General features: G+C 34.4%; 1 protein-coding gene across 3 annotated transcripts in view; it reads right to left on the bottom strand.

Annotated features, from left to right (window-relative positions):
- TBC1D8 (TBC1 domain family member 8) overlaps window positions 1–22,967 on the bottom strand; it is a 113,464-nt gene that overhangs the window by 34,225 nt on the left and 56,272 nt on the right. For all 3 annotated transcript variants that reach the window (XM_074300420.1, XM_074300421.1, XM_074300422.1), the window contains exons 3-5: window positions 19,882–20,000; window positions 15,913–16,141; window positions 10,203–10,443 (exon numbers count right to left, since the gene is read on the bottom strand). In XM_074300420.1, coding sequence (XP_074156521.1) covers window positions 10,203–10,443; window positions 15,913–16,141; window positions 19,882–20,000 — 589 coding nt within the window. The remainder of the gene's footprint in view (window positions 1–10,202; window positions 10,444–15,912; window positions 16,142–19,881; window positions 20,001–22,967) is intronic.

Consider the following 22,967-nt stretch of genomic DNA (forward strand, 5'->3'; position numbering starts at 1 on the left):
AAATAAACACTTCAGATCATTATTGGGAAGTGTGAGGAAGAGAGAGCAGGAAACAAAAAATGTTAAACTAAATTAAATTGTTTTAGAAATTTTGTATTAGTCAACATTTCCTAATTACCAAAGCATGTGCTAAATCATCCCAACATTTATTAAAACTGTGTATCTTACAAACCTATTTCTACAAGCCAAATATTTTTCTTCTTCCTTCTGGAAGATGTCACTTTCCCCTTAGAAGATGGATGAGGCAGAGGTGAACATATGGGGGTGGGATGAATCACAGATGAATATTACTAAAGCACAGGAAGAGTGGGAGGATTCATATTTGCCCACTCCTTAACATACATATTCTCTCTCTCTCTCCTCTCTCTCTCTCTCTCTCTCTCTCTCTCTCTCTCTCTCTCTCTCTCTCTCTCTCTCTCTCTCTCTCTCCCTTTCTCCTCTCTCTCTTTCTGTCTCTCTTTGTCTCTCTCTCTCTCTCTCTCTCCCTTTCTCCTCTCTCTCTTTCTGTCTCTCTTTGTCTCTCTCTCTCTCTCTCTCTCTCTCTCTCTCTCTCTCTCTCTCTCTCTCTCTCTCTCCTTTCTCTTTCTCTCTCTCTTTCTGTCTGTCTGTCTGTCTGTCTGTCTGTCTGTCTCTCTCTCTCTCTCTCTCTCTCTCTCTCTCTCTCTCTCTCTCTCACACACACACACACACACACACACACACACACACACACACACACACACACACACTCCTCATGATTAGTTTTTTTCCCCCCATAACTGTAGCATATTTAGTGTTTAGTTCACACACCTGCTACTTTGGCTATTGACTCAGTTTTCATTTCTATTTAATCTATTTCTATTCTAATGTAAGTTCTATTTAACCAACCAACTTTTTAAAGAGATTTTGGGATCTCTTTTCATCAAAGATTCTTAACAGAAAGTTACCCTAAAGGATCTATGGAGAAATATCAAGTGTTTCATGAACTTAGAAAAAAGACCATCACCTTATATTTTTATTTTAACATAAGTATTATTTCCTTAAGTAACTATTTAGTAACTTAGTAATTTCCTTACTAACATTTATTTTATGCATTTAAAAACATTCTGCAAAGGAATCCATAGGCTTTACTAGACTACTCACAAGAGTCCATGACAAAAACAAAAACAAAAACAGGGTAAAAATTCTTGTTCTATACACATATTTAATACACATTTGTATTGTATAAATGCATTTTTTTAGGCTAATGCTTTTTCTTCAGAGGCCTCCTGCTCTTTTTGTTTCCCCAAAGTGCAGTCCTAGTCCCAGAACTTTTATCAGCTTCTTTTCTTCCTGATCTCTACAATGTTAAGCCTCACAGCTCAGTCTTTGGTACTCCTTTCTTTTTCCTTTTAAAATTCTCCTTTAGTTATCCTTCCCATGAATTCTACTGTCAACTTTCTCCAGAAAATTTCCTTTTGCTGATCTTGAGCTCCAGATCATCATCCTCATCTACATGTTAAACTCCACTTGATGTCCCAAAATTAGTTCTAAAAACATCTAGAAGAACATACTCACTTAACTCTCCATATGCTTATGGCATCTCTATGATTATTAATGATCTACTATTTTCTTAGCCCACTAAGCTCATAACCTTAGCTACTTTTGGTTATTCCCCATTCATCCTCCATGGCCAGCTGCTAAGTCCTATCAATTCTACTATCACAATATGTTTTGCCTCCCTGCCCTCCTTTTGGTTCCACCTTCCCTTCTGCCTTAGTTCAGGATCTCATTACCTCTCTCTTAGATTACTACATTGCTTCTCAGGCCATAACATTATATCTATAACCCCACCTCACCACCACCCACCATGCTTCCTGTTATCCTCTCTCTTCAGTATTTAGCTGCTTTTCCTAGGTTAAAGAGGCATCCAGGTAGGTCGGTAGCTTTCTCTTGCTTTAAAAAGTATGGTACCTTAAGTACATGTAATTATATATAAAGTGTGCCAGTGCCAATCAAAAGTACACTCAATCACATAAAACAAATGTCATGATTGCAGAGGATAGGAGATTTTGCTATAAAAATATGACTATTAAAGAAATTATTCATAGTATAAGATTTTTAGCAATATGTGATGCTACAAAGAACTGTATCTCAACATTCAAAATTACAAGAGATCTGAATATTTAGGGGTCATTAGTGTTTTTGCTCCTTTGCATATTAACAAGGCTTTGTAATACTGATGGCATCTTTTTTACTACAAAATCTTTTAAGAATCTATCTTTTACATTAATTTTCTGACCATTCCACCAACAGAGATTTAATTTAAATAATTTCAATAATTTCATAAATGTTAAGCACCAAGTAGGTGCTCAAGACATAGTACTAGGCATAGGGGATGTGGAGAAATTAAAAAGATATGTCTTCCTTCAAGAGAGATGTATTAAACATTTCTTCTGTGAATATTCTATTTGTTGAAAGTGCAGAAAAATGATTTCATCTGACTCACAGAGGAAAGCAACTATGCTGAGAGAATTTGAAAGAAAAATAACTCTTTAGGTAAAAATTCTGAAAGGATTTTAAAGAAAACAATTTCTCAGAAGGAAAGGTATTGACATATAGTAGAGATGGCTACCATGCACTGTTCCACAGTTATTCATTTAAATAGAATTGTTTTCTACACTTTGGAGTTTATTGCTGGAGAGTTCATTAAAGAATTCTTTGGGTATTATAGAATTGTTGCATAATGATTATTTGTGTTATATCTGATACAAAATATAAATTTTGGGTTTCTCACCCTCAGTTATAGAAGGGTAACATTATAAAGGAAGAGGCCACAGTTTGAAATACAGAGAGCCAATAAGCAAAAAAGAAGATGAGTATAAGAGAGAAATAAGAGAAGATGAAGAGAGAAACTTCATACAGAAACCAAGACATCAGAAACCAAAAGTTGTTTAGGTCAACAAACAGCCAAGGAGCCAAAAAACTCATGCAAGCAGGATCTGCAGCTAATGTGGGAAGCTGATCCAGAAAGCATCAAGCTTAAATGATAGTTGGTGAAAGCAAAATCCTATGTGGTGGATGAAGAACTAGCTGGGGAAAGACTGCTTTGCTTTCTAATGCTATCCATAGCTTGATAGAGATGAAACCCTTCAAAGACTTGCTCCCTATATTGCCCTTCTATCTATGACTTAAGAGGGAAAATCCTCTCAAAACCTATAGAAAGCAAGCCCTGAAAAGCTTTGCAAATCTCAAAATTAAAGAGAAATGTTTCTTATTGAAAAAATGTTTTTTTCTTCTTGGCAAAGCAATTGATGTCCACTGTCACACAGCTAGTAAGTATTAAGTGTCTGAGGCTGCATTTGAACCCAGGTGACCAGGGCTGCTGCTTTATCCACTGTGCCCTGTACCTGCCCCTCGCTGAAAAATTATTGTGCTGCTTCATCATCTAGCTAAAGTCATAGCCTGGCAAGCTCTGAGGATACTGGACTTAAGAGTTCTGCTAGCAAAAAGAGTATAATTGTGCTTCATAGACCTTAGAGTAGCAGAAAAAGGCTTTGGCTAATAGGCGAATGGAAGAAACTCTTAAAAGATGCAGATGATATATGGGGTAGAATGTACCCCAAAAAGATGATATATACGTCCAAAGGTATATTTCAGAGTCATAAGGTATCCTGCACACCCTACTCATTTACCTCACTGCTAGATTTTTCTCTCTTCCTATTGTGGACCCTAGTAATGGGTATGACCCAAGTTAATGGGTAGTGTTATGTTTTGATTATCTTAATTTCATCTTAATGAGATGAAATAATAATAACATTCAGGTCCTGATTATTCTTTCTTTTGACTTTTCAATAAATATCACATTTTTAAGATGCCATTTTGATTAATTCATGTAAACAGGAAGCATGCCAATGGGGACTCAGGACCTACAGTTATGAGATTACACCTATATTTTTCCCATATGATGGTTATCCCTAGCACCTTGAGAGTAAGTTGTAGTCACATGGTGAATGGTGATCACTGTCATCTTTTTAACCCTAGAAAAAGCCCTCCATAATTACCATGAGTGCATGCTAAGGAGAGGTAAGAAACCCAGAAAGAGAAATGAAATATATAGATGTCACAATGAGCACCATGCCTTTTATATCTATGTGTGTGAGTGTATATATATATATATATATATATATATATATGTATATACATATATATATATATATATATATATGTTTACACTCATATTTATATAGGTATCATATTATGGGAACAAAAGAGAGCCAAAATACTGTCAGATAATTTGAGGAGAGGAGGAGGAGGAGGAGGAAGAGGAGGAGGAGGAGGAGGAGGAGGAGGAGGAGGAGAGAGAGAGAGAGAGAGAGAGAGAGAGAGAGAGAGAGAGAGAGAGAACTATATCAAGATCTTCATAGAAAATTTCTTTGTTAACTGATTTTGTTGTATAATCTGCAAATATTTATCATCAGCATAAGACAGGTGAATGAACAGACTGAATGGATAAATAAAAAAGCATTTATTAAGTACTTATTAATATGTAAAGTTGATATCTCATTAAATAATGTTTCTTATTGCCTTTGTTGTTGGATTTTGTTGTTGTTGTTGCTATTGTTCAACTGGGTCAGACTCAACATGACCCCATTTGGGTTTTTTTGGGCAAAGATATCAGAGTGGTTTGCCATCTCCTTCTTCAATTAATTTTATAAATGAGGAAACTGAGGCATACAGGGTAACGTGATTTGTCCAGAGTCATAAAGCTAGTAAGTGACTGAGGCTAGATTTGAATTTAAGAAAATAAGTCTTCCTAATTTCCCAACCAGTATTATATCTATTGCTCCATCTAGTTTCCCCTTGTTGTACATGTGAAAAATACTAATTCTACCAACACCTTTCTTTGACTTTCCTCCAAGGAGTCCCTGTGAGACGGCTTTCCATTAATCTTCCATTTTTCTTTTTTTTCTTTTGATTTCAAGTATAGGAAGAACACCAATGTTTTCCCCTGAAATCTGTATATTTATTATTGGTCACTGAACAAGTATCTTACATTTACAGTGCCAAAAGTCAAATTAAAGTTTATAGACAGTAGAAAAGCTGTCTAAGCTTCCTCCAACTCCTTTTCTGCCATTCTATCAATCAATGTCACTTCAGAATCAGGAATCTACACAGGGCTAAAAGACATTTTATATTTTCTTTCTTTCATAAATTGATATAGCTATAAAATTTCATTACCAAGTGACTGGCGTACTGATAAGAAATCTCTGTAATTATGTTCTTAGAATTCTTAGAATTATGTTCTTAGAAAACAGGCTTAAGCAGTTGTTGAGGTCATTCCTGTACTCTTTCAACAATTTTTAATCTATTTACCTACCCTTCAAGAACACAGGGTCTTCCCTATAATACAATGAAGAATAAGAGAAGGACTTTATGGAGGAAAGTGAGGAATATCATTAGAAAAATTTCCTCCACACCTTAATACCTCAGACAATAAAAGTCTTAAGCCATAAGAAGCTGAGGAAGCAGTTTTATATAGCTGATTAAAAACTAACACTGGGTTTAACATTTTAGGTAAGAAGGCTGCTCACATAGATATATTATTAAACCTCATGAAAAGTCTTCCTTTTGTGAGAAAAGGATAAAGACTGGCTGAAAATCTAATCTCTTCTCCAAACATGAGAATGCCAGATAAGCTGGTGAAGGAATATGCCATTGTGACTAGGCAGAATCAGGATATGTCTCAGTTACCTCAGCATGAAAATATTTTCCATTTGCATAATGAAAAAATGAATGCCTCACACAACCTCTACTGGCCTTTTGGACTAAGGATGTTTATACAGACAGAGGCAGGCTCCCTAATTCTGCTATCAATTTCAACTCATTAAGAAGATCCAGAATTCTGCAGTTGTTTTGTTAGCTCAGAATGTGTATGCCTGCAAGGCGTTTGTGTAAAAAGCTATAGAGTATAATTTTAAAAAGATATTTATCTAAATCTTAAGAAAGTTTAACCTGTTAAACATTAATAATCCGGAAGAAAAGCAGAAATGCTATTTATAAGACTTTCTCTCAAAGCCCAAGCATTAAGAGAAAACACCCTGCACATTTCATTTCTTAAATGTGTGTTTGCACAAAACATCTTTCCTCTATTACTCCCCAAAGTGCTTTAAGGAAATGGAAGAATGAAGTTTCCAGTCAGCAGCTTGTAGAAACACACACACACACACACACACACACACACACACACACACATACACACATCATGTAGCAGTCCAGGGGCTGAGCAGAATAAACTTAAATCTTCCACATTCCCAAGTGTGTGCTTATGGAACTGAGTAAAGCAGCTAAAGATGTAAGCAAGAGAAGATAAATTAAATTCACTTCATGTCTCCTAAGCAGTCTCAGAAATCAATACCTCTGGAGCACCCATGCATGATATACTAGGAACTAAAATATTAGAACACATGTAGGAAGGGAGAAACGGTTCTATTCTAGTACTATTTAAAGTAGACAACAAGGGGGAAGCCAGGTGGTACAATCCTAGAGTCAGGAGGACATCAGTTCAAATTCTACATCAGACACCTATTAGCTGGTTTCTTTTTTCCAGAATCATCTCAGTTCAGTGGCAAGATAGAGTCAAGGATTTAGCCTCATTTAAATTCAATTTGCACATGAATCAAAAGCTATCACCCTCACTATTTTACCATTTCTACCTATCTCAAAGTCCTGTGATGACAGGCTGGTGATGAAGCAATAAGTGCAAATACACAGGGAGCTATCATCATAACCCTGCACACCAGCAGCCCAAGCTATAGGGTCATCTTATCACAGGACTGAAACAGCAGTGGGATTTGGCAGCCCCAGAGTGTCTGAACAGCCTTTTAAGGATCATACTGCTCACCTCCTGGTACATGGACTATTTGTGCCTGACCTGTGGTAGGTGCATTCCAAGTATGTATTAGTCTGATCTGACACAGTTAGACATGACATACTGCAATTTGACTCTGACATAGTGATGTCATTTTAGTTCTCTTAGAGAATGAACAGCAACAATCACTACCAATCATCTGTATATCTGTATATCCTAAATTCTGAAGGTCAAGAATAAGAACTGGCACAATATATAAGTAAGTACTACATTTTCTCTGGATTTTCAGAACTAATAATTTTATTTCAAGTTTTCTAGAAACCATAATCTTGACTTTTCTTCTATTTTCTTCCTATTTCTGTGCAAAAATAAAACCAGCAAAAAGTTCCCTACAGCTTTAAGACTTTGTGATTCAAAGCATTTAAAATTGAGATTATCTCCAATATGTCCATTTGCATATAGCTGTTTGCATACTGTCTCCCCCATTAGACTGACTTCTTTGAAGGCAAGGACTATTTGTGCCTTCCTTGGTATATGTGGAGAGGAGAGCCTGGAACTTTAGCAAGCATTTTAAAAATCCCTGCTGATTTACTGACTAGTCACTGAATATTAGGAAATGTGAAAGAAGTGGTTTGTGGTTTTTCCATTTCTTATAAGATCTGACCATAAAGTTCAATTACTACATAAATGTAAGCTGTTGAATTATTTTATTAAGTATAAAAAGGATATTCTTGGTTACAAAACAATGTCTTTGCAAAGTAGTATGTACCTCTTGTTTCTTAGTTATATTGAAGATGTCGGTTGAGTTTTGGATCTGTGAGGTGTTGTACTCCTTTTTACTGCTAAAGATGGAAACCAATGTTTATTTTAATAGAAATCCCCAAATAGTCCTTTGGCAAATTTTTAAATAGGGCAGCTATGTGATTTAATAGCTAAACCTTTGGGCCTAGAGTCAGGAAGGTATAAATTCAAATTTGGTCTTAGACACTATAGGCAAGAAACCCTGTTTGCATCAAAATCCTCAACTGTAAAATGAGTCAGGGAAGAAAAGGGCAAGCCACTCTAAGTCAAGAACACCTCAGGGAGCTGAAAACAACTGAACAACAACAAAAACATTTGATTTTATTATTTTCCAATAAGACTAGGAAAAAAAACAAATTTTTGCCCCAAATGTGTAAGCTGGAAGGATGGTGTCTGCCCAATTTGACTGTTAACTATGGGGACATACCTTTAGAATTAGGCAACATCTGTTTCTCAACCACACTATTAAAAGTGGATTAATATAAAAAGACAAGGATAGAAGTGACACATTTTGTGTAGGTAGTTTCATGGACCATAGCTACTCAGGTCATGCAGAGATTTCTGAGGAGTGGGAGGGAGTCTTGCTGCCTTAGGTAACTAATCTTGTTTGAAAACAAGTTACCTTTAAAATGAGGATAAAATGGAAAACCCAGGCCTGATGAGTAAATAGAAAGAGCAGTGGGCTGGTTGTCAAAGTTCCTGAATTCTTATCCCATTTCTAGCACTAATTAAATGAATTGTGGGAGCCAGGTCATAATTCTTTGTCTTATTTCTCTTATCTGTTATGAACATAATTGGCTTTTCCTGTCTCACAGGGCAATGGTAAAAGAGGAGAGATGATATGATATTCACAAGATTACAGACATGCCTTGAATATTATTATTTTGCTTTTGCTTTACTGTGCTTCACAAATAGTGCTGTTTTTAAAAAACAAATTAAAAGTTTGTGGCATCCTGCATCAAACAAGTCTTTTGGCACCATATCCCCAAAAGCATCTGCTCCAATTGTGTCTCTGTCACATTTTGTGAATTCTAATAATATTTCAAACCTATTTCATTTTTATTATTACTGTTTCTGTGATCTTTGTAATCATTTGGGGGATATCATGAACCATGCTTATCTAAGATGGTGAACTTAATAGATACATATTGAATGTGTTCTGATTATTCCACTGACTAGGTCTCCCTATTTTAAGACACAACAATATTGAAATTAGACTAATCAATAGCTCTACTATGGCCTGTAAATGTTCAATTCAAAACAAGGGTCAATAAATGCTCAAACTTCATCACTGTTTTATTTTAAGGAATTGCCACAGGTACCATAATCTTCAGCAACCTGACAAGTCAGCTGCCATCAATCTCAAGTCAAGACCCTCTGCCAACAAAAATAGTGACTTACTAGAGACTCAGATAAGTTAGCAATTTTTAGCAATAAAATATTTTAAAATTAAGGTATGTACATTGCTTTTTAGACATACTATTGAACATTTAACAGACATAAACATAACTTTAATATGCACTAAAAAACCCCAAAAAATTCATGACTCATTTTGTGATATTAATTTTATTTTGGTAGTCTCAAAGTGAACCTACAATAACTCCAAGATATGCTTTCCTGGTCTTGCTATAGTTCTTCTCAGCTACAGACTCACAATTGATATCATTCATGAACAGGAAGCTTAAAAGTCCTTTATTTCAAAATCAGAGACACTATTATGGAAGTACCAAATACTCTCTGCATGTAAACTCTAAACTTATATTCTAGAATTGACTACCATCCAAGAGCAAAAATTTTATGTTCTCTGGACCTCCTTATTTTCAAGAAAAATCATTTAAATTTTAAAAAGAGGAAATTAAAACAAGGAACTTCCCCAAACTACTATTATTCAAACTGTGGTTAATTGTGTAATTTTTAAAAAGCACAGTGAAAACAGCAGATTAAATAGTTTTTCAAATTATGTTCAAGAAATAGTCTTGTAGCTATCCAGCTGTCTGTAATAAACCACAGTCAAGTTCAAACCTTGGTTTGAACTTCGGGTCAGAAATTTGAACTTGGTTTCCTTAAAGGAACAAGCTCATTTGAGTTGTTATCATCCTTATTATTATGCCTTGGATTTATATGTACTTAGAACTCAATTGAAGAATGTTAATTTTTATTAAGGGTGAGTTTCAGGTTTGTGAGAAAGGCCAATCTGGAGCAAAAATGAAGAGATACCAGCCCAAGCAAAATCTTTTCTACAAAATAATTTTGAAAGTACAGATTTTTTTGAACCACTTCCAACTTCCTTGAGAGAACAGAGAGCTTTTAGGCCACCCAACCTGCATTTTATAGCAACCCTTTTTTAAAAATGAAAACATAAGGGAAATAACATGGTGTACAAAAATCCGATGCATCCCTGAAATTAGTCATTTCCAAGAATGGAATTCTAAGAACTGCAAGCATAGAAACATTTAGGTTGTGCAAACAAAATATAATTCCCAAGCCTACATTATAAAGACTTGGCATTATTAATGAAAATAAAGACACAGATTTAAATGCATCCCTCTCAGAGAGCAATTTAAGCCTTTACCTCTTGGTAATCTGGGTAGGCTCCTGTAAATCTGGATCCAGTTCAAAGATCTCATTATCTAGGAGCCTTCGGAGTGTCATATCTGCCAGTTGCTCCATTATCTTAAATACCTCATCAAGGTTAAGAAACATGGAAAAATCTCGCTCTTTGTTCTGTGTGGTAATGCGGATGGTGTCCGTCATGAAGACATTGCATGTTCTTTCTAGCTTCTGAACATCAACCCAGGGAATGATGAGTTTGACTGCAATAGAACAGAGTAAAATGGACATCTTTATCCTCAAATTTTCCTTTACAAGTCAAACCTACATATGTTTTAAAACAGCAGTCCCAGTTTTTTGTTCTTTAAAAATGTAGTATTTTAGGTTTGTTTTTTGGTGTTTGTTTTAAAGAACTAAACTGCTCAGAGGTTAAATATCAAGATGAAAATTATTTTCAATTAATCAATAGCATTTATTAAGCACTTACTATGTGCCAAACAATATGCCAGACACTAAGGAGACAAAGAAAAAGCAAAAATAATTCTTTCCTTTAAGAAACTTGCAGTTTAATTGGGGCTACAACATATATAAATCAGAATGTTCAAGATAAATAAAAAGTAGAGGGAAAACAACCTTATAGGAAATGCATTAACAGCTGGGGGTGGGGTGGGGACAGACTGGAGAACAGAAAAGGTCTTCTGGAATAGAGATTACATAAATTATTTTTTAATCAATTTTTTTCTTCTTTTCTTGGAAATGAATCTTAAAAGTCTGGGATTTTCAGAGTCCAAGTTTGGAAAGGAGACAATATTCAAATTGTAAGGAAAAGCCACTTTAAAGAATAGAGATGAGAGTGGAGTATACAAGAAACAGTACACAAACCAGTTTTTTTCTGCCACCATTTTCTAAAGTCACAAGATTTATCCAGTACAGTGGTTAAGAAATGAAAGCATAAAGAAGATCATTCTGAAACATACCGTTAACAATCATCTTGTATAAAGTTCTTGAATATTTAGTACTACAAGAATAGTCAATCAATATTTTTTTTTAACCCACCAACTGCAAAACTATGTATTCAAGGGCAACATTCATCCAATATTAAAAAAAAACCCATGAAAAGAGATTGTTTTAAGTTAAAAGATTATTCATTGGCAAAGTTTCTCAAAATAGACCTAACATTTAGGTTATGTCAAAGAGCAGTGTAAGAGACTTACACATTTGAGTACAAATAGTTTTTATACAGCTCTTTTATTAAAAGAAAAAACCTACTGTTTATCCTATCTTTTATGGATACAAATTATATATTCTCCTGTAGGCTTGCCAGCTAATGCTGAAGAAAAAACAAGTGATTGTATGTTAGAGAATCAGAGCTGGAAGAGACCAGGGAAAGAGAGGCTTTTATCTCCATCATTTTATACAGAAGGAAAGTGAGATGCAGAAAAGTGAAGTGATTACAACCACACAAGAAGTCAGTGGCAGAGTTAAGATTTGAAACCAGGCTCTCAGACTTCAACACCAGCTATTCCTTGCTTCCAGTAAAAAACAAAACAAAACAAGACAAAAAAAAAAACCTATCAATCAATGACTGTTATAGAAAATTTATTCCCTATATAGGATAGAGTGGAAATCAGGCTGAACTTCAAGTCAGAAAATCTGGGTAGGAGAACTAGGTCAAATGATACCTTAGCTGTGTAACCCTGAGCAAGTTATTTAAATTTCTGGGACTATAGTTACACAAATCTTTATCTATAATTAGCTAATAAGTTATTGTGAGGAAAGCACCCTATAAACCATAAAACACAGCATTACTTTAAATAAAAATGAAAGAAAACTGAGCAGTTTTTAGCAATAACTTTATTATTATTTTTTTTTTTAGCAATTTTTAGCAATAATGTGAATATGGCTCAGTTCTTCAGTAATATCATAGGAACAAGACAGTGTATTTCTGATTAATAATTGTTGGCATTTTGAAAACAAAATAGTTGATCAAATGAGTTATTTTATTTCTATTATTTCTAATAACAAGTACATCTGTTTTCAGGCCCCTAAGAGTTTAAAACAGAAACAAAAAAATAAACCTCATAGAATGTTAGGAACTAGCAAGGACTTTCGTTTCCTCTAGTTTAATCCTCTCATTTTAAAGATCAAAAAACTAAAACCCAAAGTAATGAATGGTTTGCCCAGTGTTCAATGTCAACTCAGATCCATCTGAAATTCAGATTATCAAGACTTCTGCCTATACCACCTATACAGAGATATTGATACAAAGATAGTGCTATAGATTTAATTATATATATGAAGAGAGAGAGAGAGAGAGAGAGAGAGAGAGAGAGAGAGAGAGAGAGAGAGAGAGAGAGAGAAAGAGAGAGGAAGAGAGAGATAGAGAGAAAAAAGAGAGAAAGAGAAGAGAGAAAGAGAGAGAAAGAGAAAAGAGAGAGAGAGAGAAAGAGAGAGAGAAAGAGAGAGAGAGAGAGAGAAAGAGAGAGAGAGAGAGAGATCTAATTCTACATACACACACATACACATCAGCTAGATGGTACAATACAGCACTGGGGTCCTCTTTCTGAATTTAAATCTGGCCTCAGATACTTACCAGCTATGTGACCCTAGGGAAATCACATAACCCTGTTTGCCTCAGTTTCCTCATCTGTAAAATGAGGTAGAGAAGGAAATAACTAATCACTCCAGAATCACTGCCAAGAAAATCCCAAATGGGACATGAAGTTGGCCATAACTGAAAAAAAATAGCTGAACTTTCTCTGAACATCAGAGATTAATAAGATGTGGTTCATTTATAAAATAGTGGATACCTGTTAATTTCAAGACTAACGATTTAGGAAAGGAACAGGAAAAGGAAAGCAAACTCAGTATAAACAAGAATATAAAAATACAGATAAATTAAAAACACTCAAGTCATATACCAGGCTCCTTCCTTTTACTGAAACTAATCAGGTCGGATCATTTCTGGAACAGGAAATAAGAATCAGGACCAGTTACTGCTTAAATGGAATTATACCATTCAAATAGAATCAGGCAGCTGGTTCTCTAATTTTTAAATTATATAATAAATTTACAGTATAATAGGCATCCATCATTTATCTATCCATTGGGCAACATACAGTAATGGATTTAGAATAAGATATCCTATGTTTGAGTTGTTACAATTCAACCACTTAAAAAGCTCTTGAACCTTGGAAAAGTAACAACTTCACCAAGCCAGTTTCTTCATCTTTAAAACAATACTAATGATAATAGCTAATATTTATATAGCATTTATATAATGCTTTAAGGTTTATAAATCACTATATATAGATTATCTAGTTTGATCATCACAACAACCCTGTGAAGCAGGGGCTATTATTATATACTCATTTTGCAAGCTGAGAGAAATTTAAATACTTTGCCTAGGAGTACATACAACTAGGAAGTATCTGCGACAGGATTTGAACTGCTCTTGATGACTCTAAGTCCAGTACTCTTATACACTGTATCAACTACCTAGTTACTTGATTGCAATATGTTCTACCTTCTTCACAGGTTTTTAGCATCAAATGAGGCTAGAAAGGTATTTTAAGGAGCAATATAACCTTTAAGTACTACATAAGTTATTAGTATTCATATTATTTTTTACTTATTCCTTAATAAAAAAGTCTTAATAAAATCAAAATTTAAGATCTAATGGATTTTAAATCTTACCATATCCTCATTAAAATTAAGACTTAATTTAGGATGGGCACACACCTAATCATGCTTCAATACAAGAGTGAGAAAGTTTTCATAACTGCCTAACTTGTTCATTCACATACAACTTCAGAGGAATCAACTTCAACAGATAGTGTCAAGTAACTTAGGATTACAAATTTAGACTGGAAGGAACCTTAGAGGGTATTGAGTTCTCACTTTACAAATGAGGTAAACTGAAGCCCACAGAGATTATGTGTTTTGTCCAAAGTCATAGAGGTAAGAAGAAGCAGAGCCAGGATTCAAATTCAGATCTTGTGCCTCCATCACTATTCTTTTTATTGTACCACACTGTCTAGATAAAGATTTTGGAAAAGAGCAAATTAAGAAGCTAATTACTTTTTAATTACTGTTTTAATATTCTCTATGGCGTGCAAAACTATTTTCACTTACAAGGCCAAACTACTTCATATATTCATTTCTTCACTGTCATTAGCATAACAATGTTAAATTCTAGAAAGCTAGATAACCTTGTCTTTACATATACACAATAATGAAGTTAGATGTGTGTGTGTATATATATTTCTTATTACATGAATTATTCTACAATTAAAGAAAATGAAATCTTTTGCAAAATACAAACATTATTGAATAAGTTCCATCAAAATTGATTAAAGTCAATTAAAGTAACCCAAACATCTGTGTGCAAGGCATTGTGATAAATGGGGCAAGTGACTACAAAAGGGTTAAAAAATACCCAGCCTGGGCCCTCAAAGAACTTGGGATGAAGATGATAGCCAGAATTTATGGTCTGCATGAATCATCTCATTTCATCTTTATAATCCAGTTAGTTTATCACCTTTAATACATGATATTACTTAGGAACAATGAGAAAAACAACATATCAGCAATTACAGAATGATATCACACATATACATACATGAAAAACTAAACAATAAACAAAAGGAGATTCTGACAATAAGGAAGTAAACATTATGAAGTAAGGTAAGACCATATGTAGTGGGGGATAATAGTAGCTGTTGAGAGAAATATTAGAGAAATCTTTCAAAAGGAAACTTCTGAGAAAGGCTTAAAAGATAAGAGCAGGATATAGACTGGCAGAGAGGTGATAATTGTAATAAAAAAAATCTGTGACAGAGAAACTGAGGCACCAAGTTCCAAATATGATCAATTTATTAGTAAAACTAGAAACTGCCAGTAAATAGGATTTAAGGCTCCTCAACAACTAAAAATACATCTGATAGAGCATCTCTATTGTAGTACTGAAAAGCAAAGTAATACAAATCTCATATAGCAAAATACTTATTACAAGCAGAATAGAGGCAGAGCATGGGCTATAACTGGTCTGACTCAAAGAAGGAGATTTCCATAATCCTGGACAACTGGAAAATAAAATCTCTGGAAAGCCCCATGGTCAATCATCAATCCTCTGTGGCAAAAGCTTTATGTTTTGTAGAATCTAAAGTGAACCAGGATGAATAATTCCCTTTCTGAAGGAAAACTCAATGTAATAATTCTTTCAGAGAACAGGATTAGAATTCAATATTTGGAAGTTTATAAATAGTTCTTTGATGTTAATGAGTAAAGAGTACTGGATAAGCACTATTCGTTTTGTTTATTCTAACATCAATTCCAGTATTATTTTTTACAAGCAATATTATAGTGAAAATAACTTGAATATCTATAACCAAGCTTGCTGTCAGAGAAATGATTTTTAGAGTAGCAAAAATAACTAGTTGCCTAGAATCAAGACCTAAATTAATATAAGTAAATAAGTGTCTGTATAATTCATTTAGCAATTAATCACATACCATCTCCTGACATCTCTCCTGTTATTGACTTGAACTATTAAATAACTACAAAATTTAAATAAATCTCTAAGTCTAAGTCCTCCAACTAGACTATAAGCTTCTAGAAGGCAGGAAATCAGATGATTTATTCATTATTGCATCCACCATCATACAATGTCTTTCTCAGAGTAGACATTCAAGACATTTATGATCACTTATGTTCTACGATTCTTTACTTACGTTCCTTGCCCAGGAAGAAAGAGTAAAAGCAGAGGTGGTTAATGCTCAGATACAGCCAACCCTGACGAGGAACCCGGCCTTTCCAACAACAGCAAGAATAATATGTTATCAACTTCTCAGCTTCAGGAAAATTAAATCTAGCTTCAAATTTCACCAATGCTTCTCGAAACTTCTCTGGCTCTTCCTCTTGTTCTGCTAATTTACTGCTAGTTTCTTCTGCAATCAAGGCCTGTTGGGAACAAAAAGATTGCTTGCTAATTAAGAAAGGAAATGGAAGATAGGTTGGGTTGTTGGAAGTTAATTAAAGGGATCCAGAGACAAAAAAGACAAATAACACTCATGTTTTAAGTATATTTCCTTAAATGCCTTATATAAAAGGTTTTAAAATGTAACAAGTTCTCAAGATTTATAATATCTAATAAAACTTCATTCCCATTTTGCAATTAGGCAAAAAAAAAAAAATCCTTAATTTGTTTAAAGACTCCTAAGAATAAGCATAAATACCATCCCGGAAACACCTAGATCACAGGGAGGAAGCAAAGGGGAGTGCCCTGTTTCCCCTTCTATTTTACACTCACAGCCAGGCCTTCCTTAAATTTTTACTTCAGGGCTCAGAATTCAAACTAACAATACCATGAGTTTAGATGAGAAAACAGGTCCAAAGAGAGGAATTCAGTTGCTCAAGATTATAAAACCAGGAAAAGAGCAGAAACAGTTTGTGACAGCATAGGAACTTGAACATAGAATTCTTGCTTGACAGTCCAGTATTTTTAAGTACACCACAAAACTCAGTTTGGAAAAAACAAACAAAATTTATTTTTTGGAATTAAAGGTGAAATGCTTATTCACCTTAATGAAATACTTGAACAAAAATTGTTTTTATTTATAAAGCAAACAGAAACTTTGGGTTTTTTTAAAAAGAGTTTTAAAATGCATCTTTAAGAAAGGACCTAGACATAGTATTGCGCCCCCCTCCCCAAAAGAAGATAGAAAACAGTATTAGTAAAGAATCTTTCAAAAATGCATTAAAGAGCACAGAAAAAACTCAGGGAAAGCCATAAATAGGCAGGACTGATTTGAAAATATCATGTTAAATTCATGATATGCTTAAAACAGCTGAACATACTAGAAATTTGTGGTTTCACATACTATTTTTTCTATTTCACATCTTTTTTTTTGTTATTAATTAAATTTCAGGATGGAATGCCTGCATTGAATTTTGAAAGATCCAAATTTGAATCCTATCTTGTCTGATTTGAAGCAAATCACTAAATTTCTCTTAGCTTCATCTTTTTTATCTGTAAAAATGGAGAAAAAAATAGCACTTATTTGTAAAAATGGGGACAAAAACAATTTTTGTGAGGATCAGATGAGATAAAACTTGTAAAGTACTTGGCAAATTTAAAAGTGCTACAGAAATTTTAGCTATTATTAGTTTTACAATCACATGAAGCTAATATGTAGCTGTGTTAGAAAATAACTAACAAGACAAAATAGTTAGGATAATCCAACGAGATACAGTGGCATCAATAGAAATTATAAAGTAGTGAAAGGAATCCTATGGAACCACAAGTTTAACAACTCACCTTTATAGAGTTTTGCAGAGTACTTTATAGTGAGTATTTTATTGGATCCCCACTACCCTCAGAAGATAGATAGCATAAGTATTTTCCCTGTTTTACAGATGGGGAAACTAGCTACATGATTTAGACAAGGTCAGGCAGTGATGGAGAAGATGACAGTGTTTGAACTCCAAGTTTGAAGCTCAAATAGTTGGGACCCAGGAATCCTCATAGACGGGAGTTTATTTATTTTTTTTTTCTTTCAAAGCTTTGTAAGGCAGTTGGAAGTTTGGGGTGTGAATAGGAAATACTTCATTCCCTAGGACTTCTGGCAGGAGAAGTAATAGGAAAACAAACATCACTGTTTTTTTTTTTTTTTTCCCCATAAGCTGCAGTTTAGCAATTGTAGCCAGCAGCTTTAGATTGGGTCTTTCACTTTCTAACTGCTGGTTCATAAAACTATACAGTCAGCAGAGCCTTTATCTTAAAAAGGCTTTTCATTTCAGAGTGTTTCCAAGACTGTTTCAACTGTGAACATTTTCATCTTTCTTTCATCTAAGAATAGGCCACAAAGGCTAAAAAAAAAAAAAAAAAGTATAACAATGGCCGTTAGGTGATGCAGTAGATAAAGTCGGGAAGGTCTGAGTTCAAGTCAGCCCTGATTTCCTCAACTGTAAAATGGGGAAAATTATATCATCTACCTGTCAGGATTGTTAGAAAGGATCAGATGAGGTAATATTTGTAAAGCATTTGGCACAGTGTCTGGCACATAGTAGGTGATATATAAATGCTTATTCCCCTAAGGAAATGACTTACCCAAACATTAAAAAAATCTTAAAAAGGGTGTATTTCTAAAAATGGAGCTTAAAGAGGTGTCATTTGGTACTTAGAAAGAAGATGGAAGTACAGGGACACTGTGAGAGAAAATGGTAGCCCAAGTCAAGTCAAGGTTGAAGAGCCAATGGTACTAGCATCTATAGCTAATTTCTATTGCCAGCCCTACTCTAGGTCCTTGGTACTTTAGCTAGATCTATCCCAGCTAACAAAAATCCCTGAATAGAATAGGATACAAAATTATAGATTTAGAGCTAAATAGGACCTTAGGAATCATCTAATCTAGTACCTTACTTTACTTAGAAGACTTTTCCAGAGACTATTTAAGTGGCTTGCCCAGTCATAGCCAGGTTCTCTGGTTCCAAAATTAACACTCCTTCCACTGTACCACATTGCTCTGTTACCACCTGTATAGTGGTCACAATGTCTGAGTTGTCATTCTGTCTAAACCTGGTTGGCTCTTAACCTTTGGCAGTCTGATTATGCTTATGAACATGGAAATGCCAAACTGCACTTGGAAGTTAATCACAAAAGAGATATGATTCCCACCTCACACCCCCAACACTTTATAAATTCCCTAAAATCTCTTCTTAGACCTTAAGAACTCTGGTTTAGACAATGACAAAGACTGCCAAATTTTCTGGACAGAATATATTTTGAAACCACTGAAGGGAAGTAATGTATCACCTAACCCAATCAAACCTCTGACACATTAAATGTTACATGAAATATATTAAGCTTGTGTGAATAAAAGCAATTATTTTCTTGAAAATTTGAGTATTCATAACAAACTTTGAGGAAACTAGAGCTTTATTAAGGGTGCTGCAAAACCAAGGCTGAGAAGTAATTGTTCTATCAAAGAAAAAAAAATCAAGGTCAGGTGTTTCACTTACAAGTAAACAAGGCAGAATTGTAGATTGATGCATGTAAATACTTAATGGGATAGGATGGTACTAGAAAAATTCAATGTTTTTCTCTTTCTCAAAGTCTTTAATGAAGTGATTCCAAAACTTAGATTGTCAAAATAACTAAGACACCCACAATTCCATGACTGGAAATGTTTAACACAATGAGTAATCATTTGTCAAGATTTGTAAAAAGGATTCTTACGAGAGAATAGAGAAGATGTCCTCTAGGGTCCTTTCTAAGCCTAATAGCCTAAGATTTTCTTTTAGTAGAAGTAAAGAAGGATTATGAAACTCCCGTCCTCCCCCAAGTTAAATTCACATCAATGTGACTAAATTAATTCATTTATTTTTAGAAACAAATATGTATTTTATAGAATTTTTAGAAGACAAAAAATGAGTATCATTAAATCAAATAAATAAGAAACAAGTCAATTCTGGACTTGTCAATTAGATAAATTATGTACCATAATGTCAAATTCATAATTAAGACATTCAATGCTTAAAGCCAATCTTACCAATCATTAATTTGGGACAGAAAGTAAAATGGTAGTTATTTATTATGTCAAAAGCACAGTAAATTTTAATATTAAATGCTTGTCCAGGAATATTGTATGTTCAAATCATACTTTTTAGAAATATAACAGTAACATAGTAAGAAAACCTACCTTTATTTTCCCCTTAACAAAACTAGCAATATCTTCTTTATTATCAAATACAGACAATGTATGCAGCAGGTTTTGTTCTAACCACTCCCAATGCTGATTAATCTCCTCTAAAGTGGCACCTAGAATAAGAAGCAAGAAGATATAAAAAATAAAAAAAAAACTTATAAACAGATGAATGTTTTCAAATACAGTGGAACCCATGATTTCCATTGCTTTTAGCTATACTTCATTTAAATGCAGACTCACAGAATCATGGAGTTGGAAAGCTATCCAGTCTAACCAATATCTGCACAAGAATCCTCCTGTAAAACATCCCTAACAAATGATCATCCTGCCTTCAGATGAAAACTTCCAGTGATAAGAGAATCTAATGCCTCCTGAAGCACCCCAGTCCATTTAGGAATACCTCTATTTTAAAAAAAAATTCTTTACACCAAGTCCAAATTTGTTAAAACATAGATCTGACCATGCTTAATGACTTCCAGTGTTTCCTTATTTTCTCTGGGATCTTACTTTTCACATCTCTCCATTCACCTTATAATCTATAAGCCTTCCTGATCTCCCTTGAACATTGCACTCCCATTTCCCAACTCTGTGGCTCCATCAGCTGTCCACCATGCCTAAATGCTCTGTCCCTCTTAGCTTTCCTGACTTTAAGATTTAATTCAAATCTCACTTAAGGCAGGAGGCTGATCTATTTCTAGTACCTTCCCTTCTAAGATTATATTTTATTTACTACACACACACACACACACACACACACACACACACACACACACACACACACAATCATGAAGATTCATAATCCTGAGTTCAAATTAGACCTCAGATTAGTCGTGTAACCCTGGACAAGTCACTTAACCATATTTGCTTTGGTTTTTCATCTTTAAAATGATCTGGAAAATGAAATGGCTAACCATGACAGTATTACTGTCAAGAAAACCCCCAAAAGGGGTCATTAAATGTTGGGTAGGGCTTCAGTGACTGAACTCACAATGCCACAATACACACAAACACATACACACATGTTTCTATATCTATATTGTACACTTTATTAGCGTATTGGAGGAGATTGGGAATGCTAAATGCAACGCATATTGTCTCCTTTTCCTTACTCTTTACTTTAAAACACCAGAGGCTCCCTATTACTCCAAGTATCAAATATAAAAAGTCTTTATACCTGGTCCTTTCCCACCTTTCCAATCATCTTATACTTTACTCTCCTTCATGTAATATATGATTCATTGATATTGGTCTTCTGGTTCCTATGACACTCCATTCTTGTGCTTTGCTTTTTAACTGGCTGTCATACTTAATTTCAATACCTTCCCTCTGTGGTCACTCCAATTCACCACACACACACATATGTACATACACATGTAAGTATGTATGTATATGTACATACACATATAAGCGTGTGAAAACCTCTCTGCACAAAGTACATGCACATACAACATACATACATACACATGCTTAATAAATGATAACTGACTGACTGACCTCTGCCTCCATGCTTTTGTGGCTACCTTCGAGATTCAACTCAAATTCCACCTTCTGATTCTTTCTTGGTTCCTTCTCTCCTCTACTCTCCCTTTCTTCCATGTATATCTCTAAAGTCATCTTCTATTTACAGTCACATGCACTCACACAACCTTCACTCCCATCCATTAGAATATAAACTCTTGGAAGCTAGGAATCACATTTTTGCCTTACTTTGTATGTCTAGTGTTTACCATAATGCAGTAAGTATGCAGTAAGGACTTAATAAATGCTAGTTGACATTAATAAATGCCTTCATTCACAGGAAAACACACAAGAATTGGTGTACACATTTGAAAACAATAACATATAATAATTTAATTATAGCAACACTTTTACAAGTACACAGCAACATACCCTTTTTAAAGAAAAAAAAAAGCTTAGTATTTTTAGTCCTTTAGATTGGGTTCCAAATAATCTTAAAATAAGCATAACTCTGAAACTTAGAGGTAATGAGTGCTCCCAGGGCATCTGGCAAAGGAAACTGGGCAATCTATATTAGGCTAGAAAGGCCAGATTTTCCTAATGGGAAATAGAAAACATGGTAACATTTAAAAATACTTTAGGGGATCAAAAAACAATTGCCTATTTCCCCCTACTAAAAAACAAACAAATGGCTTTTGAGCAGAACTTAACCAAAATAGTATGTCTGGTCATTCTAGGAGAGAAATAAAAAGATACAGGTTTTGTACCCAAAGAAACTGCATTCTACAATGAGACTTGTTTTGCTATGTCATTTTCAGTCTATCTTTATGCAAAGCATAAACTTGAATTAATGTTTTTTTAAAAATACTTATAAAATATTTTCTTATATAAAACCCCCCACCCAAAGAAATAATATTTCTTTTTACAGAATTTATCAGGAAATTCTTTATTAATTAACACAATATAACTGATAGACAGCTAACATCTTGTCAGAAAAACCTGGGTTTAAAGTCTGAGATATCTTGGCAGTGTGACTCTGGTCATAGTACTCTAGACAACTCTAAACTGTAGAGAAGGCTCTGACCTTTGTCATTAAGAGAGAGTTTACTCATCTAGAAGCTCCTTTGCTAATGAAATAAAAGATTCAATTCCTATTTTTATTTCATAAAACTCTCTTTTGACTACTATCTGATTTGCATATATTATTTACTGACATATGTACATATCTATACATGTTCATATAAATACACATATACCTATATACATGTATGTGTTTGCATATATGTGTAGCATGTATGTGTGTTTTGGGGCAGCTAAGTGCAGTGGATATAGTGCTGGGTTTAGAGTCAGGAAGACAGATCTTCCTGAGTTCATATCTTCAGATACTTACTAGCTGTGTGGTCTCAATCAAACTGAGACCTGTTGAAGCCAAGGTCTCTCATTGCATCCAGGGCCATCTCCAAACATCTAGATTTATATCTGGCCACTGGACCCAGATGGCTCTGAAGGGGAAACTGAGGCAAGTGACCTTGCACTTCCTCACTTAAATCCAATTCACTTGCATGTCATGGTATCACCTCCCTAATGTCATAATCCTCTTTGAGAACAAAGGACAAACAACA

This window comes from Sminthopsis crassicaudata, chromosome 3, assembly GCF_048593235.1.
Source record: "Sminthopsis crassicaudata isolate SCR6 chromosome 3, ASM4859323v1, whole genome shotgun sequence".
Classification (NCBI taxonomy): domain Eukaryota; kingdom Metazoa; phylum Chordata; class Mammalia; order Dasyuromorphia; family Dasyuridae; genus Sminthopsis; species Sminthopsis crassicaudata.